Below are 21,999 nucleotides of genomic sequence, written 5' to 3'. Positions count from 1 at the left end.
GTTCTTTTTTGTAATAGAGATTCTTTGCTTGACTGTGTTCTAAGCTACATGTTTCTTCTCTGCAGATCATCTACAAAACATTGAATGTATTTAAAAATAAAATTAAAAAAACAGATTTTTTTCAAGCTTGACCTATGGTGATCTAGGTTTTAAATTAGAGCACAACCCACTTCAGATCAATATCATGAATTGATTTGTACACATTTCAAGCAGGACTGCTTCCTTTAGACTTTGAGTGCTCAATGCACACTGCAGTTAAAGCATCTTTTCTATGTAATTAAATCTATATTGAAATGTTGAAATGGACTTTTAAAAGCTGAAAATGTAAGTTAAAGCAAAATTATATGCAATGATCAGAGACTTCTTGACATAACTATTGCCATTTTATAATGCTGAAACACCATTTTGGGAGTCTGCCTTCCTTTTTCTTTGCTTCCTACTAAACTGTCCCCTAAATGGCTAAATTCCTCTGCGAGGCTCTGGGGAAAATTCCAGATTTCTGGATAGTCTGGGGAGAGAGGTCTGGGGAGAGAGGGAAAGAGAGAGAGAGAGAGAGAAGAAAATTATATATTCTCCAGGTCCAAGAATATTTACAAACTGTGAACCTGTGTCCAAAAAGGTAAACAATAAAGGTCTGTACTTTTAGTAAAGTCTGTAAACAATAAAAGTCTGTATATGGTTGGTGTAATCATATACACCAATAAAAGCCTACTAAGATTGCAGAAATTCAAGAGGTAGTTCTACTTTGGGAGAAAGGTGCCAGCTAAGATTGTCCAAAACATGCATTCTTTTCTATATTTCAACTTGACCAGTTCTTAAGACCACTACTATATGTAGTGTCTAGTTACCAAATTCATAAGCTGCAGCTTCTTTTGAAACGTCCAGTTCAAGGATTGACACAATTGCCTATGAGGCAATTTTTATACATGAATCCAATAGCACCTTCAAGCTTTGCTAGCAGTGCCACCTGCTGTTGATAGGAAAGTTGTCTCGAGCGAAGAAGTTGTCAGCAAAGTAGCTGTAAGGAACGGAGTCATCAGCAACAGCAACATTGATTTTATAAGTCATTTTCAACGCAAGCAATTGTTACACATTCCCTCGGCAGCTGCTAATGCGAGTGTCTCTGCCTTGTGTTATTTTCACAGGTGATTAAACAGAACAATCATGGTAGCAGTGATGATTTGTAATTTGGATGCATTTAGAAAACACTAAGATTTATAAACTGTAAAGGAAAACCAGTAATCTGAGGTTTACCAAGACCTACACCTGTGCCTTGCCTTCACAAATCTTATTATTTATTTCATTTATAAATGGCTTCCCGGGAGATACTCCCGAAGCAATTTATAAATTCACAGAAAAAGAAAAAATGTTTATGCATATTAAAAACAGTTTAAACAATTGATATACAAAAGCATTTAAACAACAACAACAATTACAGCACATATTAAAACCTATTCAAATCCAATACAGATCCAAACTGGGATTAAAATATCCATTCAGAAGGCTTGTTGAAAAAAGAGTATCTTTTGCAGGTGTCAGAAAGACAATACAGAAGGAGACTGTCTGATTTTTTATGGGAAGTTCCAGAGGGTGGGTACTGCAACACAAAAGCCCAATTCCGACATTATGCAGACATTATGCCTCCTGATAGGATGGTATCTTTTGCCCTCTCTTGCAGAACACCGTGATTAGTTGGGAATATAAGGCTTGAGATAATCTTTCAAGTATCTTGGTCCCAAACTATACAGTAGTACTTTGGTTCTCAAACTTAATCCGTTCCGGAAGTCCATTCTAAAACCAAAGCGTTCCAAAACCAAGGCGTGCTTTCCCATAGAAAGTAATGCAAAATGGATTAATCCGTTCCAGACTTTTAAAAACAAACGCTAAAACAGCAATTTAACATGAATTTTACTATCTAACGAGACCATTGATCCATAAAATGAAAGCAATAAACAATGTATTGCAGTCACACAATCAATCAATCAATCAATCAGTAGCTGAACTGGATTCCACACAGTCACAAAAACAAAACAAAAGAGCCGCAAAAACAAAAATGCAAAATAAATAGCAAAAACAGACAGACCTCAGCTTAACACCAAAACGGAAGTGTGGCACTCAAAACAGAAGTCTGGTGCTCAAATCAGAAGAGTAACACTCAAAACGGAGCACTTTTGGCTTCCGAAAAAAGTTCACAAACCGGAACACTTACTTCCGGGTTTGCAGTGTTTGGGTTCCAGGTTGACTGAGTACCAAGGCTTTTGAGAACCAAGGTACCACTGTATAGGGTTTTGTACACCTGGGATAGCTCAGTCGGTAGAGCATGGGACCTTTAATCTCTGCGTTTTGTTTTGTTTTTCTTCTGATCAAACCATTACAATATAATACAGTGGTACCTCGGGTTACATACGCTTCAGGTTACAGACGCTTCAGGTTACAGACTCCGCTAACCCAGAAATAGTACCAGTGGTACCTCGGGTTAAGAACTTAATTCGTTCCGGAGGTCCATTCTTAACCTGAAACTGTTCTTAATTTGAGGTACCACTTTAGCTAATGGGGCCTCCTACTGCCGTCGCGCCGGCCGGAACACGATTTCTGTTCTCATCCTGAAGCAAAGTTCTTAACCCGAGGTATTATTTCTGGGTTAGCAGAGTCTGTAACCTGAAGCATCTGTAACCTGATGTACCACTGTATTCAGTAGGGAACCTTTGGTCTGCCAGATGTTGCTGAACTACAATTCCTATCAAGCCTGGCAGCAAGCATGTTCAATGGCCAGGGATGATGGGAGTTGTAGTCCAGCAACATCTGGAGCTCTCCAACACCTGCATTAGGTACATCATTGCTTAATTTAGCATATTCTATTTCCCACTTTCCATTGTGAGGCTCCATCATGCACTCCCCAAGCTGAATCCAGGCACAGAGCAGACTCGGGCAGGCTTAGCTTCAGTAAATTGGCTGTATCGCTTCTCTCCTAGAATAAGGCAATATGCATGATCTGGTACTCTTTTATGTGGCTATAAATCATGAATATGAATGGAAACTTGCTTTTGTTAAACCGAGACCTGGCTTATTAGAACCTCAAGCATATTGTGAAGTATCTATTAATTTCCTTATAATAACACTTGAGGATTACTTTAATCTTTGCGTTGTAGGTTCAAGCCCCACATTGGGCAAAGGATTCCTACACTGGACTGAATGACTCTTGTGGTCCCTTCCAACTTGACAATTCTCTGATTAAAAAAGCACCTTGAACTCTGCTCAATAGCTAATGGACAGCCAGTGCAATTCTTTCAGCAGTGGAATAACATGACAGTAATATTCCAGCCCAGTGAGCAGTCAAGGTACCATATTAGTTGAGCTGCACTAGCTGTGGCTTTTGAGTCAGCCTCGAGGACAGTTGCATGCAGGCCTCATTGTAGTAATCCAGTCTGGAGGTTACTAGCTTATGGACACAGTGGTCAGCCTATCCCAATCCAAAACCAGCCATAGCTGTCCCACCAACCAAAACTGGTTAAGGGCACGCTTGGTCACCATAACCACCTCAACATTTAGTAACAGCAATAGATTCAGGAGCACTCCTAGGCTATGAACCTGTTCCTTCAGGGAGAGGACAAACCCATCCAAACCAAGCCACTGGCCAGTTATCTGAATTCAGGAACAAATCACCCTCTCTCTTGCCAGCATTCAAAATCAGTTTGGCAAATAAAGTCCAAGGCTGACGACTATTCTAAAACACAATGCAGGAATGAAGAAAGATCAATACACATTGCACATACATCTTTACTACTTACAGTGATACCTCTGGTTATGAACTTAATTCATTCTGGAGGTCCGTTCTTAACCTGAATCCGTTCTTAACATGAGGTACCACTTTAGCTAATGGGGCCTCCCACTGCTGCCGCCGCACGCTTTCTGTTCTCATCCTGAGGTAAAGTTCTTAGCCCGAGGTACTACTTCCAGGTTAGCGGAGTCTGTAACCTGAAGCGTTTGTAACCCGAAGCGTTTGTAACCTGAGGTACCACTGTATTTTTAACCATCACAATTAAAACCTGTATGATTTCACAAGAGACTGAGATATATGTGTGGAGAAATGGCAGACCAGAGCTGCCAGCTTGCAAGGCTGAGGAGGTTGCTTATTAGTCAACCCAGATTTCTCAGTGGTTTTTAATATATTCTCTGAATAACATGGCAATCAGCATTGCATTACTGTCGTAATGATACCTTGGAAGACAGCTGAAACCCTCCCAGAGATGTTAAAGATCAGACACATTAGGGACTGCTGACACAGCACTGTCACTGGGACTTTTCTCAAAAGTAATGAGGGAGGAAGGTACCCTTCAACTAGCATGAAACTTCCTCTCTTTTAAAATGTTATTTCCAATTACTGTTTTCTACTTCTTCCCTTTTAAAATGCTTAACTTGATTTAAGACATTTCATTATTTAATGAAGAAGGAGGAGGAGATGTCCTGGTTTTAAAATATCAGTAAGCTTTGAGGGCAGTGTTGGAGCAAAGCTTTGATGGTCAATTTGTAAAACAATCACTTATCTCAAGCGCACAAAATGTTTGAGCTGTGGCCTTAAATGACTGCAGGGGCAAACCAGTTTTAGGATTAGATGGAAGCAGCCATCAGAAAGCTGCTGATTTTCTAAGTTATTAAATTTATTGTTAGGTTTGTATTTTACCAGTTATGTGATATTAGTTTTTGTATCAAACTCAGTTACTGGTAAGTCATCTTAGAGGTTTTTAGGTTCCAAGGCAGTATATAAGTATATTTAATAAAAAGATAGATAGATAGATAGATAGATAGATAGATAGATGGTAGATGGTAGATGATGATAGATGATAGATAGATAGATGATAGATAGATAGATAGATAGATAGATAGATAGATAGATAGATAGATAGATGATAGATGATAGATAGATAGATAGATAGATAGATAGATAGATAGATAGATATAGATAGACAGCTACATTTTATAGTTTGAAGAACATGTTTGTTTTTGACAAAGCCTTTGTTAGAAAGCTTCTAGAAGCAAAGTGGTTTCATCTAATAGAAGTATTACAAGCAAGGAAGATAGCTCAGTTGGTTAGAGCATGATGCTGAGAACACCAAGGTCACAGGTTTGGGTGCATATTCCTGCATTGCAGGGGGCTGAGCTACTAGATGATCCATGGGGTCCCTTCCAACTCTTTGATTCTATGGTCAGTGGCTGGCATTTGATAGATAACTGCTGAGGCTCAAGTCCCAGCAGGGCCCCACTACCAACCCTCTCAACCCACTTGCCGTGCTGCTGCTGCTGCTGCTTCCTCCTCCTTCCAGTTGCTGCCTGCTCACCTGCTCTCCCTGAGCAAACAAGGAATGAGAGCAGCAAGAACTACAGCAGCTTCTGCTCACCCCTTTGGATGGTGCTACAGATCAGGGCTGTAAGGAGAGGTTAAGTGAATGGGTAGCAGCAAGAACTGTAAGGAGCAAGTAGGACTGCAGAAGGGAAGAACCATGGAGGTCATCTTGCCCCAAACCCTACAAACCCTTGGACCAGCACTAATTACATGTTTCAGAGTATGATCTCTGCAGTACAAAGAAATATTTGCCAATAACTCCACAGAGATCCATAATATAGAAGCTGTACTAAAGGCTTGTACAACTCATGAGCCTTGACTACCTGAATACATGTATGGCATTAGGCTAAGGACTTCGTAAACAAAGACAAAGCAGCTCACACACAAGACTGGTGGGATGCATTTGATTTGGTGGATTGCAGAGGTTGTGCTGGATACCTGTAGAATCCCCCACAATGACTGTACAGTGGTACCTTGGTTCTCAAACGCCTTGGTACTCAAAGAGACTTCCGGGTTGGCGCGACCAGCTAATGGCGGATTCCCTCCGAGCTCTGGAGGGAATCGGCTCGGTGGAAGAGGGGTCCTGCCGCGGCGGCGACGCGGGGACCCTTAGAAACCACAGGCGCGGATGCCTGTGGACCTGGTGACTCGGCGGGCACCATTTGCGCCCCCCCCGACCCACAAAGAAGCCTTTTTAAAGGCTTTGGAGAGGATACGGGGAGCGGCGTGGTGCTGTGAGTAGACCGCTTCTTCCACGGAGTGAAGCCGCAAGCCATGGCTGGAGAGCGCTGACTTCTTTCCTTGAATATTTGGACTTAAAAAGCAACAACCCGTGAGTAATTGGAACTAAAAATTTCTTTTAATTGAATTCGGTACGACCGGGGGAGGTGCTAAAAGGAAGTCCGCCTCCCCCCCTCTTGCAGGCAATTTAAAGCAAGAATTAAACAACTAAGATCGAGAGACTGTCTTTCTCTTTTTGAGATAAAATTCTTAATTTCACGATTTGGACTTATAAGCTAATTGCTGGAGGATTTGAACTGATCTTTGGAGTTGAAGTGCAACCCCCCCCCCCCCGATCCGGGAGTGACCCGAGAGGGAGCCTGTGAAGATATTTACAGAGTTTGACAGCTGTCAATTGAGCTGTCAAAGTCAAGAAATTCTGTTTTTTGCCATTTGTGTCGGTTACTTTTGTAACATTGGAACTGTAAGCTTTTAAAATTAGAGTGGCAACAATAACAAAATATCCGGATTGTTGGAAAAAGAACACTTAGTAACAAAAATCCCTCTAGAGGGGATTTGGAACATTACAATGGCTGCAGATGGAAAATTACAAGCAGAGTTAAATAGGGTCTTTGAACTGCTGGGAAAGCTGCAAAAGCAGAGTTCTGTTATGGCTACGAATCTGACAACTTTGAATTTAAAAATAAACAACTCTGCTGAAGTGGTGGACCTGACACAAGAAGAATCTACAGCTGGGAAGAAAGACTTGTGTGCTGTTTTGGAGGAATGTGAAGAAGGAGCAGAAATGACGCAAGTGAAAAAGGACAACCAGAGGCCTTCAAGGTTAGGAAGCATGGAAGATAAAGTTTGTATGTCAAAAATATGGTTTGAAATTGAAATTGAGAATGAAGAGTGGGGATTTTTTCCCATGGGGAGTCCGAAAGACTTATGGATTACAAATGTGGCGAAGGTGAAATTTGGACTGTTTGAGGCATTTGGGATATTTGGACTTGGAAAGAACAAGAAGCAAGATCTGGACTCTTATTTTGAACACGAAGGACTGGTTGGAAAAGATCCGGACCCTTTCGGGTCGAAGATGCTCCGAGATTGGATGTCCAACATAAAGGACTGTCAACAAAACCGGCTGAAAGGGACTGAAAGAGATTTAAAGGCCTCGGATGTGATAGATCCAGGCTGAGAACTGTCAGATAGAAAGATAATATTTTGGGGATCAAAACCGGGGGAGGGGGGGGAGGAACGTTAGAATCCAAAGGGTTACAAGCATATGCTATTATTTGTAAAGATTTTCTGTAAATCTATATAATTGGGAATTTCGTGAAAGGGAGAGTGGATCGATCTTAGAAAAGGTGGATGTGGGTATTAAAATAAGGTATAGAAGCTTGAAAATGGTTAATGAAGATGATTTAAATAAAATATTAATAAGGGATTAATTTGGGCATAAAGAACTTGCTGGGCTAAATTTTGAATGGGGATGCAAGAAGGGGAGGTGGGGGAAGTCTGGGAAAGTGGTTAGGAAAATAAGATTTTGAAATTATATGTGTTTTTTGTGTGTAATGTTGATGTTTATGTTTTTTGTGTGTTTGTTTTAAAAAATGAGAAAATCCTAATAAAAATTTTATAAAAAAAAAAAAACGCCTTGGTACTCAAACGCCTTGGTTCCCAAATGCCAAAAAACTGGAAGTAAGTGTTCCAGTTTTCGAACATTTTTCGGAAGCCGAACATCCAATGCAGCTGTCGGGTATTGTTTCCGGGGCGCCTGCACCAATCAGAAGCTGCAACTTGGTTTTTGAACATTTCGGAAGTCAAAAGGACTTCTGGAACAGATTAAGTTTGGCGCTTTTGTTTTTGCTATTTATTTTGCGTTTTTGTTTTTGTTTTATAAGATATTTATTAAGATTTTCAATGTTTTACAAAACACACAAAAATAAAGGGGGAAAAAACAAGAAAGAATACAAAGTAAAAATATTTAAAAACAATTCTTTCCTTCCATTACTTGACCTTCATTTGCTTATTTCCAGGACCTCCTCACACCTTCCTTTTTTGTATTCCAGTTCAGTTATTTTGTTCAGCAAATCCCTCCCCTCTTTTAGTATCCTAATCATTAGTCATAAAAATATTGTAATTTTAGATTTTTACATATTACATAATAAACCCTTTTTTCATCTTCCCTTGTAACCTTTCAGCTATATTTTGCGTTTTTGTTTTTGAGGTCTTTTTGGTTAATTTGTTTTTGTGACTGTGTGGAACCCAGTTCAGCTACTGCTTGATTGATTGATTGATTGATTGATTGTGTGACTGCGGAAATGGATAAAAGTCCCCATCCAAACAATGACTATCATCAGTGCAAGTAAGAATTTTTTTAAAAATAAATAAATTATAATCTACAATACTGTCTTATTTATTTTATAGTACAGTACATTGATTATTGCTTTCATTTTATGGATCAATGGTCTCATTAGATAGTAAAGTTCATTTTAAATTGCTGTTTTAGGGGTTGTTTTTAAAAGTCCAGAACGGATTAATCCATTTTGCATTGCTTTCTATGGGAAAGAGCATCTTGGTTTTGGAATGCTTTGGCTTTGGAACGGACTTCCGGAACGGATTAAATTTGAGAACCAAGGTACCACTTTTATACAGTGCTTTTTTTCTGGGCGGACGTAGGGGACGCATACCCCTAAACATGTTGTGAATCTAAGTTTGGCCTCATTGAGGGGCAGTATTTCAATATGAGTAGGAAAATGAGAGTACCCCTAAACATTTTTTTAGAAAAAAGCACTGCTTTTATACATAAATTACACTGGTGTAAGAGGCCACAGAATACAGCAAAAACCAGCTGTTCTACTGACATAGTAACAGTGTATCATCCTTCTTCACCTACAGCCTCCCTCCTCCCAATAACTGGTGCATGAGTTTTTTTTCTGCCCGTCAGTTAGTATAGGTGCAATCTACATAAGCTTTGACAATGGTGGCAAGTTGATAATGGTGGCAAGATTCCACCTGATTTAAATATAAGCTGTACTACTATAGTTTATTCAGAATTTGCATACTGGCTGTGAAGAACATCCCCCCCCCCCCGCCCCACTATTTAAAACCATTTTAACCTGGTGTTTGGAACTTAGGTGGGATGGTGCCTGCTTAGGATGTGCAGTTCTGCAACTAGGGGGCTTACTCCCGGGTAAGTGCGTTTAGGATTGCAGGCAGGAGACCTGTCCCAGCAGAACTCAGGAGACCTTGTTACTGGGTCGGCGTGCATGAATTGCGCTGTAAAAGTTACTGTTAACCTTTAATACTCCCGAAGCATTTCTAAAGCAGTACACAGCAGTACATGGTCTATATTTAGACCATATACTTAGATTTTTGTTTTTTGCACAGATTTTTTCCCCTGACAGACAACTCTTGTCACCTTTTACCACCAGCCCCCAATCATAGCTGTCAAGTTTTCCCTTTTCTTGCGAGGAATCCTATTCGGAATAAGGGAATTTCCCTTATGAAAAGGGAAACGTTGACAGCTATGCCCCCAGTCCGTTTTTTGCTAGACTGCTACCTCATGCCAGTCTTCGGGGAGGGTCTTATGGATTATTATTATCATTATGTCCACTTAGCTTGCCATTTATTCCGCCGAGCTCGCCATTTATTTATTGCAAAGAAACGAGAGCCAAGGAGAGCCGACTCTGCTTTTTAAAAAAGACGCACCACCATAGCAGCTTTTTTTATTATTCTCCTCCCCCCCCCCAAAAAAAAATAGTATACAAACACCAGAAAGAATAAACGAAGGCATCTCATTTTTTTATTTATTTATTTTAAAAAATGCAGATGTTTAAAATATCTTGCACTTATTTGTATGAAATAAAGTATTCTTAGATGGCTAGGGAAACACCAGGTTGCGAGGGAACTACAATTCCCAGGATGCCTTGCTCCGTCTTCCGGGAGAGGGCGGGGCTTGTCCAGGTGATCCGGGAAGGAGGTGGCCGCGGGCGAGTTACCTAAGCGTTCCTTGGAGGCGAAGGTCCGTAAGGTGGTGTAACGGTCCCTAACCCTAACCCTTCCCCTGGTCTCAGCACCTTGCTTCGGAGGCCTCCCATTTTAACCCCCCGTTTTAAAGGGGTCCACATCTGCCTTATCTTCGCCTAGACTAGAGCGAGTCTGGCTGGACTTTGCCTCCGAAAGTTTCCTCTTTGGCGAGGAGGATCCAGACTCTGGTACTATATTATATGGCAACAGGAGGATGGGTAGCGAGCAATCTGGGGGTTGCTGTCTAAAAAGGGGGGGTGCGTCTTGTTCGTCAAGAATATAAAAAGGATTGGAAAACGTTTGTAGAGTATTTAAAAAAAAAAACAGTATAAACGAGTGAACAGATGAGCAGGACTTGAATAAATTCAGCAGTATAAGAGGAAGTCAGAGAAAATTAGTAAGAGTAGAGTAGAACTTGGGAACTTAGAAGAGACGGGAAAGAAAGGACACCAGAGAATGTCTTAAGTTGTGTCCTTATTTGGTTGTGGTTTTGCTTTCATTTTTTGCTTTCCTTTTAATTTGTAGTTATTCTTTTAGAACTACATGTAAATAAAGTTACTAAAAAAGAGGGGTGCAGGACAGTCTGCAAGTTTCACGTTTGGAAAGAGTTCTAGGTGGCACTCGTCACATGATACGAGGCACTCTTTTTCCCCCCTCCCCTGACCCAGCACTGGAGTTTGGTATTGGAAACCTCTGCAAGAGCTGACTGCGTTTCCAGATATATGCGGGGTTGCAGCCTTTAGGCTGGAAGTGCATCCACTACAACTGCGGAGTAACTCTTCAAGTTACTATTCAAGCCTTTAGCTCAGGTGGTAGAGCATAAGGTTCTTAATCCCAGGGTTGTGTGTTCGAGCCCCACATTGGGCAAAAAATTTCCTGTATTGCAGGGGGTTGGACTAGATGACCCTGGTGTTCTCTTGCAACACTATGGTTCTGTGATTTTCTTCCGGGTGTACAAACAGCTAGCTATCACCTCCCTCTCCTGGTGACTGTGCACATTTGTGAACCGGTTTAATGAAAACAGAAAATGGAAGAGTTCTGTTTTTATATGGATTGTGCAACCTTACACTATTAGGCCCTATTAGGTGGCACAAGTTAAAAGCAAAACATGTTGAGTGTGCTAAACAGAAAGTGCTTGCCAAGTGAGCCCTAGAAAAGTCTCTACTGCTGCTGGTGGTGGTATAAGCTGAGGAAAGCTTATGAGTTACAGTTCTGAGTTGTTTTTTTCTGCAAACAGCCTGAATGGCTTTCCTGAAAATCATTTGAGGATGAGAGTTGTCCCAGTTACATTTAGCCATTTCCATTATATTGTCCTCAGTATATATTGCAATATAATATTAAACCAGATCAATACACTGTATACCCTGTTCATGTTTTTAAAACTTTGTTCACAGAAAATGCAAGACATTCAAGGGAATCCAAAGCAACAGTTGATTTCTGAGCTTCACAATTTTGCTGCTGTTGGAGACAAGACCAGGCTTGCAACATTGCTCAGTCATTCTCCCTCGCTTATCAATGAAACTGGGAAGAATGGTTGGACAGCCCTGATGTATGCTACTAGAAATGGGCACTTTGAGACCGTGCAGGCTCTGCTTGAAAAAGGGTGAGAAAAACACAGCCAACTAATTTATTCAAATTGTCTAAATATATTTGCACAACACAGCAGAATGATTATATGGGGATTATATGGGAAAACGGAAATTGCTTATCTTCGTAGTTTTAATCCTGATAGAGCAATACAGACTCCTGAATTTGGGGCTAACATTAACATTGGAATACAAAAGTAAATCAAATCAAATCCTCTTTTATTTCAAACTCTCTTATTGTGTGAATATCATGTACACAGAGATGCTTCCATTGATCATTTTGAAGCCCGGGGCAGGGGCTGGGGAGGTTAATTGTGCTAGCCACCATTTCTTGAATTGATAAGATTCACAAAGTAATAACTTTTTGCAAGAGAATTGGTGTATTTTGAGAGCAGGGTTTCCCAAACTTTGGTCCAAAGATACCAGTGGTGGGGGCCCGTCATTCAGGGGGCCCACAATGTGTCTAGGAGTGGAAGCAACAGCTGTAAACAGTGGGTGCAGTGCATTAAGTATTCATATTGATTTTTAATTGTATCTTAATAGATTCTTTCATTTCTTACATCAAATGCTATTATTGTTGTATGTTATGTTGTATCCTATGAAATTCAAATTATAATGCATTAAAATACAATACAGGCACACACACCCTCCAAACTTATGCACATTCCACTTGTTTGCGACAGCATTTATGTGGGTTGCCACAAAATAAATGAATCAATTGAGTGGCCCTCCCTCGCTCAGAGCTGCTGCCCAGAAGTGAGCGAGGGAAGGTGCATTGTGCAGTGGTTTTATGGTACCTTATATGTTGTGAAGTTCTATATAAAAATGTTGGTTATATTAAGGTATGCTAACAATTTTTCATTTTTTTTATTTTATCTTTTTGAAATAAGGTGTGACAAGTCCATGACCAATGCATCCAACCAGACAGCACTGGACATTGCTAAATTTTGGGGGTATAAGAATATAGCTAATTTATTAGCTAATGTGAAGAGTGGACTGGAGCCATTTTTCCTGACCAGTGAAATTGGAGAGCGCGAAATCTATTTTTGCAGGACATTGCTCGATAGGAAGAGTGAGAAGAGAACAGATGCTAAATGGTTGAACGTAAAACAGAAGCAGCCAACTACTGTATACATCCTTTTTTCAAATTTAAGTCCATTAGTTGCATCAGATGATGGTGAAGATACCTCCCAGTATCCAAAAGTTAAACTCCATAAGCTTTCTTACAAGGATGTAAAGGAATACCTGGAGCAGCCAGAAACCATCACGTTAATTTTTCTTGGAGTAGAACTTCAGGTGAGAGGCAGCTTGCTTCCTACTCCGAAGGGGAAAGAGGCAAGCAAAGGTGAAGACGATAGTTTGGTTGCTTGGTTTGCACTCAGTATGGATGCTACTGCCGCCAATAGATTTATACAGAAGCATCAAGAGTGTTATTTTCTTCATCCACCTATGCCTTCCTTGCTGCAATTGTCTGAAAATGAAGCTGGTAAGATCCCTAAGTGTTTCTCTTTTTAGTCAAAAAATAAATAAAAAATTGTCCAGTAACACCTTAGAGACCAACTAAGTTTGTTCTGGGTATAAGCTTTCATGTGCATGCACACTTCTTCAGATATTTATTTCGAGTGCGTTAGACCAACACGGCTACCTACCTGTCTCTTTTTAGTGCTGGGAGAAAACTGGTTGGTTTTATTTATCCTTTTCAGTTCTCATTCCTAGCAAGGTTTTTCTGCATTCAATTTGTATTGTGGGTTACTGCTTACTGGATTGCCTGTATTGAGCATAATTCTTCAGCGAAAACCATAGTATTGTTCTAGGAATAAGGTTATCACAGTCACTGCCGCGGACACAGCTTGATGTGTCTTGCTTGCCCTTCTTCTCCCCTTTCTTTCCTTGTTCTCTACTGCTGCTCCTCAAGATGCAGCTGTATTTTGTTTCTTGGCTAAAGAAAGTTAGGGCTGATTTTCCATTGCCCTTGTCTGCTGTCTCTCACAGAAGCATTCTGGTTACGTGAACCGCAACCTCATGGGTCTTTAGCTTGGCTGTTTTGAAGATCAGGAACATTTCAATGATACAGAAACCATGCTGTGGTTGAGCTTTCAAGGCTGTCATCTCACACCGTACTTTTGATGTAGTAAATCGCCCCCATATGTAAAGACCCAAAGTGGCCAAAAGTAACACAGTATTAGAACGAGAACTTCTGTATCAGCTTTAATAGCATAACATGAAACGGTTCTTCTGTTGATTTTCATGGTGAATTGGAATGCTGATGTTGCAATCTGTGCTGTAGAAAGAACCCTGCATGTTTATTATTTGCACTTTGTGGTCACTTTTTTAAGGAGTCATCGCCCAGGCTAGATCTGTCCTGGCATGGGATAGCCGGTATCAGTTCTGCCCAACATGCGGCAGCACAACCAAATTAGAAGATGGAGGCTACAAGAAATCCTGCTTAAAGGAAGACTGTCTCAGCCATCAGGGCATTCACAACACATGCTACCCACGAGTCGGTAAGAGAATTGCAAATACGTTGTTTTCTCCCCAATAGCGGTGCAAGGATTTCAGGGCAGCCCACTGTAGTTCTTTGCAATCTGAACTTATTATCTAGTTGAAACCAACCTAGCAAAACTGCACATGCTGAAAGGGAGAAGGAAGGGACTGTGGCCAGCTAGAATAATCACATAAAAACATTGGTTCCTTGTTTATTTTTTTTGTATTAAAAACAGACCGTGCGTGACAGCTAGTATTAATCATCCCTGGAGCAGATCCATTGAAATAAGTGGTCTTAAGTTCATTGATACCAATGGATCTATTCCAAGTATGACTTAGCTGGCCATCCTATTCCTGTCAACTTGCACGCAAAACATATTCTAGTATAGATATTCTTTTAAAAGTTTTTATCTGATCTTTTGCATGCATAGTCTGACGTTGCTTCCACACTGCTTTATTGCAGTCTTCCCTTTCCTCTCATAGGATGTCTTTTTTGTTGTTCTTTTTAATCATTTGTTATTTATTTTGCCCTCACAATCTTGACTGATATTACCAGTTCTGTAATATTCACAGAGAAAGTTAGTTGGATGTGGTATTAAGTGGTTCTTCAGAAGCTTACACAAAGGGAGCTGTGAACAGGAGGAGACATACAAGACCGCTGAGCTAACAGCTGGTGTTTCTAGTGACATTTCCTTAACAAAACTAGAAGTCAGCAAGATTTGAAACCTTTGCTGGATGCCTTGCAGCATATACATTTTCCACAGGTCATCAGTCTTTGAAACGTATTTACCTAATGGGATTGTCATATCCGTCATTTTGACAGCAAGGAAACGGTATAGGTTGAACAGCCAACAGAAAGGGGAGAATGCAGCAAGAAGGTTGAATATCAAAGTGCAAAAGGATTGGCTTGATATTTAAAAGATGGTGCTCAGTTTGTTTAAAAGCCCACAGATTAAAAGCAGAGTCACAGAACAGTTATGAACAACAAAGCAACAGATGAAAAACTTGAATGAAACCATCAAATGGTGGTCAGGCCAAAGCCCTCTGATTTCCCCCCCAATCAATGATAGTTTGACATCAGAGAAGAGGACAAATGAGAATCATTTTATAACAATTCACACCAAAATATAGACAAGAGTCACAGGGTCCATTCAGATGCAAAATCAAACTATAGTGTTAGTTTTTGGGAATGAGCAGGCATAAACCTCAGACTCATATCCTCCCTCACACACTCAGAGAAGTATGTTTTGTACAAACTAGCAGTGCAAACCATGGCCATCACCTGAGGGATGCCTTAGTAGGGTTGGGGCCGTCAGAAAATTGTAAGGACTTTTCAATGTACTTTTGTTGTTACTGTTATCATTTACATTTATACCCCAATTTTCCTCCAAGGAGCTCAAGGTGACGTACATAGTTCTCCCGACGTCATCCTCACAACAACCCTGTGATGTAGGTTAGATTGAGAGTGAGTGACCTAAGGTCACCCAGTGAAAACACACACTGGAGAAGATTATTCTATTCCAGAAAGGGACCCTGGAATAGATAATTGAGAGAAGACAGAAGAGAATCCTGAAGCATAAGAGAGAATACTGTATCCAACAGGACCTGGAAAACTTGCTGTCATGACACCGCTCTGCAGGAAGCTGAATCTGACTGTACTTTGAATTGTGCACTGCACTTGAAAATGTATTCCACCGGACCATTAATCTGTGACTGAAGCTGAAGGCAAGAATTGTTGCTGATTAGGTCACTGCTTTCTGTCGAGTGTGCAACTAGGTCATTTACTCCAGTATTTATACCAAACGCATACTGCAGCTCAGGGTAATTTATCTCCCAAGTTCACTTTTGGTCTAGGCAGGTATATTCCCGCAAGACATTTGTGTTACAAAAAACAGGTGAATAAGTATTTTTAAGGAACCTGCATTAAGATTACCGTCTAGGGGGCTTGGAGAGAATTGGATTTCAGGCTTTTAAAGGAGATGGTAATGCCGAGTGAGAATGAGCACACTTATGTTCTTTCTTGCTGTCTTTTGAAACAGTTTAAATTTGAATACATTTCTCTCACTTGAATTCTAGATCCCGTAGTGATAATGCAAGTTATTCATCCAGATGGTAACCACTGCCTTTTGGGAAGAAAAAAAAGATTTCCTTCAGGCATGTTTAGTTGCCTTGCTGGATTTATAGAGCCTGGTGAGTTCTCTTTGTATATATTGTTTCTTTCCTTTATTTCCATCCCAGATGTTAAATATAAAACAACTCCTTTGCCCTTTGATTTCTGATTTTGAACTTTGGCCTGCAGCAAACCATATTACTGTGTATAGGCATACCTAGAAATCTCTTAGGTTTATTTTAATAATTCACTAATTTGTATACTCTGGCTGGTTCTGAAGTTGTGTAAGCAGACTGGTGTGATTTTTGTCCCTTTCTCCTGTAGCTTCTGGCATCCCCAAAGAGAAAAAATAACCAATTTCCCCAGGACTTTGGAACCCCTTCTGTGAAAGACTCCTTCCACAGAGGGGCTGCCATGGAACTAATAATCCATTGTCAGTTTTGGGGGATGTCAATTCTGCTTTCTTGTAACATACATTGTGGTCATTAAGTCTACATATGTCTTATGTGCCTTGAAAAGTGAAGGCCACATGACATCCAAGATGTGCTCCAGGATTGCAGCGAAATAGTTCTAAGGATATAACTGCACATGACTCTAAAGGCATAGTAAAAAGGTAAAGGACCCCTGGACAGTTAAGTCCAGTCAAAGGCGACTGGGGTGCGGTGCTCATCTTGCTTCAGGCCGAGGGAGCCAGTGTTTGACCACAGACAGCTTTCAGGGTCATATGGCCAGCATGACTAAACTGCTTCTGGTGCAGCAGAACACGACGGAAACCAGAGTGCACGGAAACACTGTTTACCTTCCTGCCGCAGCAGTACTTATTTATCTACTTGCACTGGCATGCTTTCAAACTGCTAGGTTGGCAGAAGCTGGGACAGAGCAATGGGAGCTCACCCCGTTGCAGGGATTTGGACCGCCGACCTTCTGATCGGCAAGCCCAAGAGGCTCAGTGGTTTAGACCACAGCGCCACCCACCTTATCCCTAAAAGCATGATGTCAGGGTGGCTGTTATAGATGCATTTTTGTTGGAAATATTGCCTGCCTTTTATTTGTGATACTTCTGATTTGTGTTCTGATCTGTGCAGAAAGTTTCAGATCTTTTGAGATGCTACAAAGCACAGGATGTGATTCTAGCTTGGAGCTTTGTCAGTTAACTGTTCTTTCCTTTCTTTGATTAGGTGAGACAATTGAAAATGCTGTTCGAAGAGAAGTAGAGGAGGAAAGTGGAGTTAAAGTGGGCCATGTTCAGTATGTCTCTTGTCAACCATGGCCAATGCCTTCGTCCCTAATGATTGGCTGCATAGCGGCAGCAGTGTCTACAGAAATTAAAGTTGACAACATTGAAATAGAAGATGCCCGCTGGTTCAGTAGAGAAGAGGTAAAGTTCAATTTAATTTCCTTTCTTATTGATTGCCCTCTGACTGTATTGGTTAGAGCATGCAGTATGGATATTCTTTTTTCCCCAGGCAGACAAAAGAGTCCTCGTACTCTCCTTATTGTACAGTGATTACGTTGAAATTGAAAATTATGTGTTGCTAAAAGAATTGGTATAGACAATTGTTTGTGTATTGAGCCCATAGATCTTTCCAGTAAGTTACATAGACAAATTTCATAAACAAGCTCTAGAAGTCCTATAGACATAGGAATCATCCTGATTTGGCTTTACCGTTTGTGCCATCCTGCTACTAATAGAGATGAAAATAGAAGAGGTGATCCTCTTTTTATAATAATAGCTTCCATTTGTATAAAAGTATTCAGACTCTCAACTTTCAGGATAATATACCACTAAAAAGTTGAATCATAGAGTGACATGGTTCCTATTTCCTCCCTGTCATTGCTTTTTAACATTTGGCTGTTTTCATTTCCAACAATCATAATTTAAGGGGCAGATCAGATAAATGAAATTCAGAGACCACCCAGCTGCCCTTTGCCTATACTCACTGAAAAACAAAGTGTAATCGGCAAACGTGTCGGATTACATACATACACTGAGGCCTAGGATATATTAGTGTCTTTGATATTTTCTAGAAAAGGTCATGGAGCATGCGTGTGGTTTTTCTCCCACAGGTTTAGTCATACATTCAGCAGAGGGAAATAGTAAACGATTAATTGCACAAGGAGGAGTGAGCTCAAATACTTTATGAAACAAATTGGGGCTAGCCCAGTTGCACATCTCTTCTCTAAAGCAATTGGCTGCTAGCCATAAAATCCTTCATATAGTGGATCATTAACCTGATGAACTACGCAAATTTCTTTGCTGGATTTAACTTGCTCAAATATGATATTTTGTATATTTCAGGTTTTGGGAATTCTGAACAAAAGGAACCAGAGTGCGTTCTTTGTGCCACCACATCAAGCCATTGCACACCAGTTGATAAAGCACTGGATTGGAATGAATGCTAATCTTTAAATCCAGCGAGCTGATTTATCTGTCTTGTATCACTGCTGTAGCTGCTACTGTGTCGGAATTAAACTAGATGTAATTAATCATTCAGCATCACATGTGACCATTTTAGGGATTTTGCAGTACAGTTGTGCATGTGTACTTTCTTTGAGTACAGAGGTCATTGCTCCCTGGTAAAACGTGTTAGGATTGCAACCTCAATCTTTTAGTCTCCAGAACATATTTGTGCATACGGTTCATTTCTCAAATCGCTCAAGGTCTAACATTGCCTAAAGTCGGGGATGAGAGAGGACCTTTTCAAATGCAACTTCCCAGCTGAAAGTTGCATTCGCTTCCAACTGGTTACTCTTGATTTTACAGAGTTTACTTACACCTCTCTGATTTTAGCTTTCCCGGGCTGTTGCTTCAGGCTATGATACACTTACAGCCTAAATCATTCTACCTAAAGGCATTCAGCCATTTCTCAAAACCAGAGCAGAAGAAAATAAGCTTTCTCTGGGCTGAAAAAACGGATTGCAAAGAGCTAATGCTTTTGTGTACTGGAGCAGGCTCTTGAGCCTAACACGCGGATACCTGTATTTCAGGGACTTTTTTGCTTTGCAGACGAGCCATTAGGACAGAGGAAGACTGGGAGGGATATCTACTAGAAGCAGGTATTCTAAGGCCTCTGTATCCCTCAGCCACAGGCTGCTGCAAAAGCCACTTTTAAATAATTGGAGGACAGTGCCTTATGATTTTTCCACATAAATATAAACCTCTTCATTCCTATGATAGACCCCAATGAAACAGTTATCCTGCTGTACTTCGGTTGCCGGAGCCTCATTTGCCCAAATGGTACACCAAATCCAATATGGACAGTAAGTAAGCTTGACATTTGAGTAAGTGAGGCTATACATTGTGCTTCATCACCCCTTGAATACTCTGCTGAAAGCTTATGCCGCACTCAATTTCCTTATTTGTAGTTTGCCACAAAAGTATTTGCTGTTGGTGTTTTATTGTGATACAGTCTTATTAAATATATTTTGCCTAAGATGTTGCTTAAGTTTGCCCTAACTCTGTTTTTAAAAATAAGAATTAACGCAAGGGAATAAAACTCCTGGCCTTATCTTTCTCTCCCCCCTCAGTCTGTTAAAACACGTGAAGGAAAAAAGGTGGGTGCCAATAGGCTGATTAAAGGTAGGCCATTCTTGAAGCTCCATGGAATTAAATATACTAATCAGATTCTGAGCTTATGGGACAAAAATAGCAATGGAAAGAAGTAGACCAGGCCAATGACACTTAACAAGACTGTCTCATCTCTTCACTTTGTTTGGATGCCAATTTTTGTTTAAACCTCCTTGGAAAACTAGGGAGACTTTATATAGAATTTGCTCAGGTAAGTTGCTTTTCTTGTTCTTGCTACACCACTGACAATAAACTATATGCTTTTTCTCCCTCACCAGTCAGGCGGCTAGAGGAATTCACTTGTGCTGTTATTACTGACCCAAGTTTTACAGTAAAAAAAAAAGGAATAAGGAAAAGGAGAAGAGAAGAGACAGTGGGGGAAAGGGGGTTGAATAATAAACCCCAATACGTTTCCTAGTAGATCCACATAGTGACCTTCTTAATGCAACAACTGAATCATAACTTGGCGGTAGAGTATTTGCTTTGCATCTCTGCTGCCTGCTTTAGCAAATGGGAATCATATCTAAGGAAAATATTTAGCTCCTAGTCTCTGTAAGTATTTCTCTTTGTGTATCACTAGCCAAATGTCAGCCAGATCTGATGCAACAATATAATTCTGTTAATTCACCATGTTTGCTCCTATGAAATGCAAGCATTTGTCTAATTTTCCACGATGAGAAAATCAGCTCCTCTTAGCCATGAAGAAAATTGCTTTTGAACAAATAACTTGCAATTCTAAAGTAGCACATTTGCATTGAAGTAAGTCCAATTGAATTCAGTCCAATTTATTTCTGGGTAGAACTGCATAGGATTGTACTGTTAAAATTAGTTCTAGGTTTTTAAGTGTGTTTTTTAAATTACTATTTTTTTTTACTCAGCAAGTTCAAGCCTAACCCAGTTTCTTTGCTGCAGATCTTATTAAATGCAATGCTGTTTACTTCTGTGATTAAGTGTACTTGGGATCGTTGCTTACTTCATCAAGTGTGTAATTTGACTATATCAGAATATACTTTTAAGTAAATCCTCTGAACATCTTGCTAGTCTTATCAAAAGGTACATCATACTTTTTAAGATGATTTGCTATAGTGGGATCCCAAATTCACTTCAAATTTTGCTTTGGGTGATATCTGGTAATTTAGGAATATGCAACTCCACCTCTGAAAAAAAAATAGTTATCTGTATATTAGCTTTCAATTGTTTTCTGCTGCCTTTGAGGGCAATTCATAATTCTAAGATTTACACACACACACACACACACACACACACACATACACACATACACATTCTATACCACAGTGTGAAGTGGGAAATTTTCCAGTGCTTTATTTTTCCACATAAAAATTTCCATTTCATAAGTTTTTTAATGAATCTATAGGTATCAATTGCAAGTCCAATATTAGTCACTCTTAGCAGTTTAAAAGTTTCTAGCTTTCTATACTAAATACAGGTAAAATAAAAATGCTAAATTGGAGGACTCTTCAGCACATCAGAAAAAGCTTGGATACAAATTAAACTGCATTGGAAAATTTTGCAATTCAAAATTTTCCAGAAAACACACACATCACATGGCTCTGCACCTCTAATATGAATGCAAAAGCAATACATCATGGTACATATCTCCTATATTGGTCTCTACAGCCACAGCGCTGTAATTCTACAACAGTTTTGATTTATCCCTGAAGACACACTGTTCCATTGTCTCCTGAGACAGACAGATGCCAGGAAACTAGAGAGCAAAATTATGATTTTTGTCTAAAAGAGTCTTCATACTGTGTTCAGAAAATGAATCAAAACTGAAGTGAATATAAATACTGATAATCATTTTCAACTCCAGTTAATTAGAGTACTAGTTTTGATGTCTTCTCAGGCTCTATTTGGTAAGTTTTTCAATTAATAACAACATACAACCAACACACCTGGGCTGGATTGATGGTCAATGCAAAGATGGTAAGAAAGTTCTGGCCAAGATAATTAGGGATTCTCATAGGAATCTATCGGAGGAATCCGTGGTTTGAATCTGTGTTTAAATTTAATCTCAATGATGAGTTCTGAGTCAATCGAGACATGAAGTAGAAGTTTCTTGATTGGAACTTCTGGGGTCTGGGTTCTTCCATGGCTGCATTTTTTTAAAAATTAAAAAATCTAGATTGGAAACTTG

At 40.0% G+C, this 21,999-nt stretch overlaps 1 protein-coding gene across 4 annotated transcripts; it reads left to right on the top strand.

Moving 5' to 3' along the window:
• The first annotated feature begins 10,013 nt into the window (after positions 1–10,013).
• On the top strand, positions 10,014–19,707 carry NUDT12 (nudix hydrolase 12). 4 transcript variants are annotated; one of them, XM_080973737.1, is made up of 7 exons: positions 10,015–10,097; positions 11,488–11,696; positions 12,570–13,165; positions 14,016–14,183; positions 16,240–16,353; positions 17,452–17,651; positions 18,573–19,707. In XM_080973737.1, exons 2-7 carry the CDS (start codon positions 11,491–11,493, stop codon positions 18,681–18,683), a joined length of 1,395 nt encoding a protein of 464 aa, XP_080829863.1. In that variant the 5' UTR covers positions 10,015–10,097; positions 11,488–11,490; the 3' UTR covers positions 18,684–19,707. The 4 variants fall into 4 exon arrangements, with proteins under 4 accessions (XP_080829862.1, XP_080829863.1, XP_080829860.1 ...); XM_080973736.1 differs by lacking the exon at positions 18,573–19,707 and having other exon boundaries at positions 10,014–10,088; positions 17,452–18,545; XM_080973734.1 differs by lacking the exon at positions 18,573–19,707 and having other exon boundaries at positions 17,452–18,545.
• The last annotated feature ends 2,292 nt before the right edge of the window (positions 19,708–21,999 follow it).

Source organism: Podarcis pityusensis (genome assembly GCF_964106645.2).
Source record: "Podarcis pityusensis genome assembly, chromosome: 11".
Taxonomy (NCBI): domain Eukaryota; kingdom Metazoa; phylum Chordata; class Lepidosauria; order Squamata; family Lacertidae; genus Podarcis; species Podarcis pityusensis.
The sequence above is the reverse complement of the archived record's forward strand: the minus strand, read 5'-3'. Positions and strand labels throughout refer to the sequence as shown.

Bases quoted from the DNA above. Each gene is read 5' to 3' on its own strand.
- NUDT12 (XM_080973736.1), top strand. From the start codon at position 11,491: ATGCAAGACATTCAAGGGAATCCAAAGCAACAGTTGATTTCTGAGCTT. The intron at 11,697-12,569 runs GTGAGAAAAACA...TTTTGAAATAAG, and splicing joins CAGGCTCTGCTTGAAAAAGG to GTGTGACAAGTCCATGACCA. The intron at 16,354-17,451 runs GTGAGTTCTCTT...TTCTTTGATTAG, and splicing joins TGCTGGATTTATAGAGCCTG to GTGAGACAATTGAAAATGCT.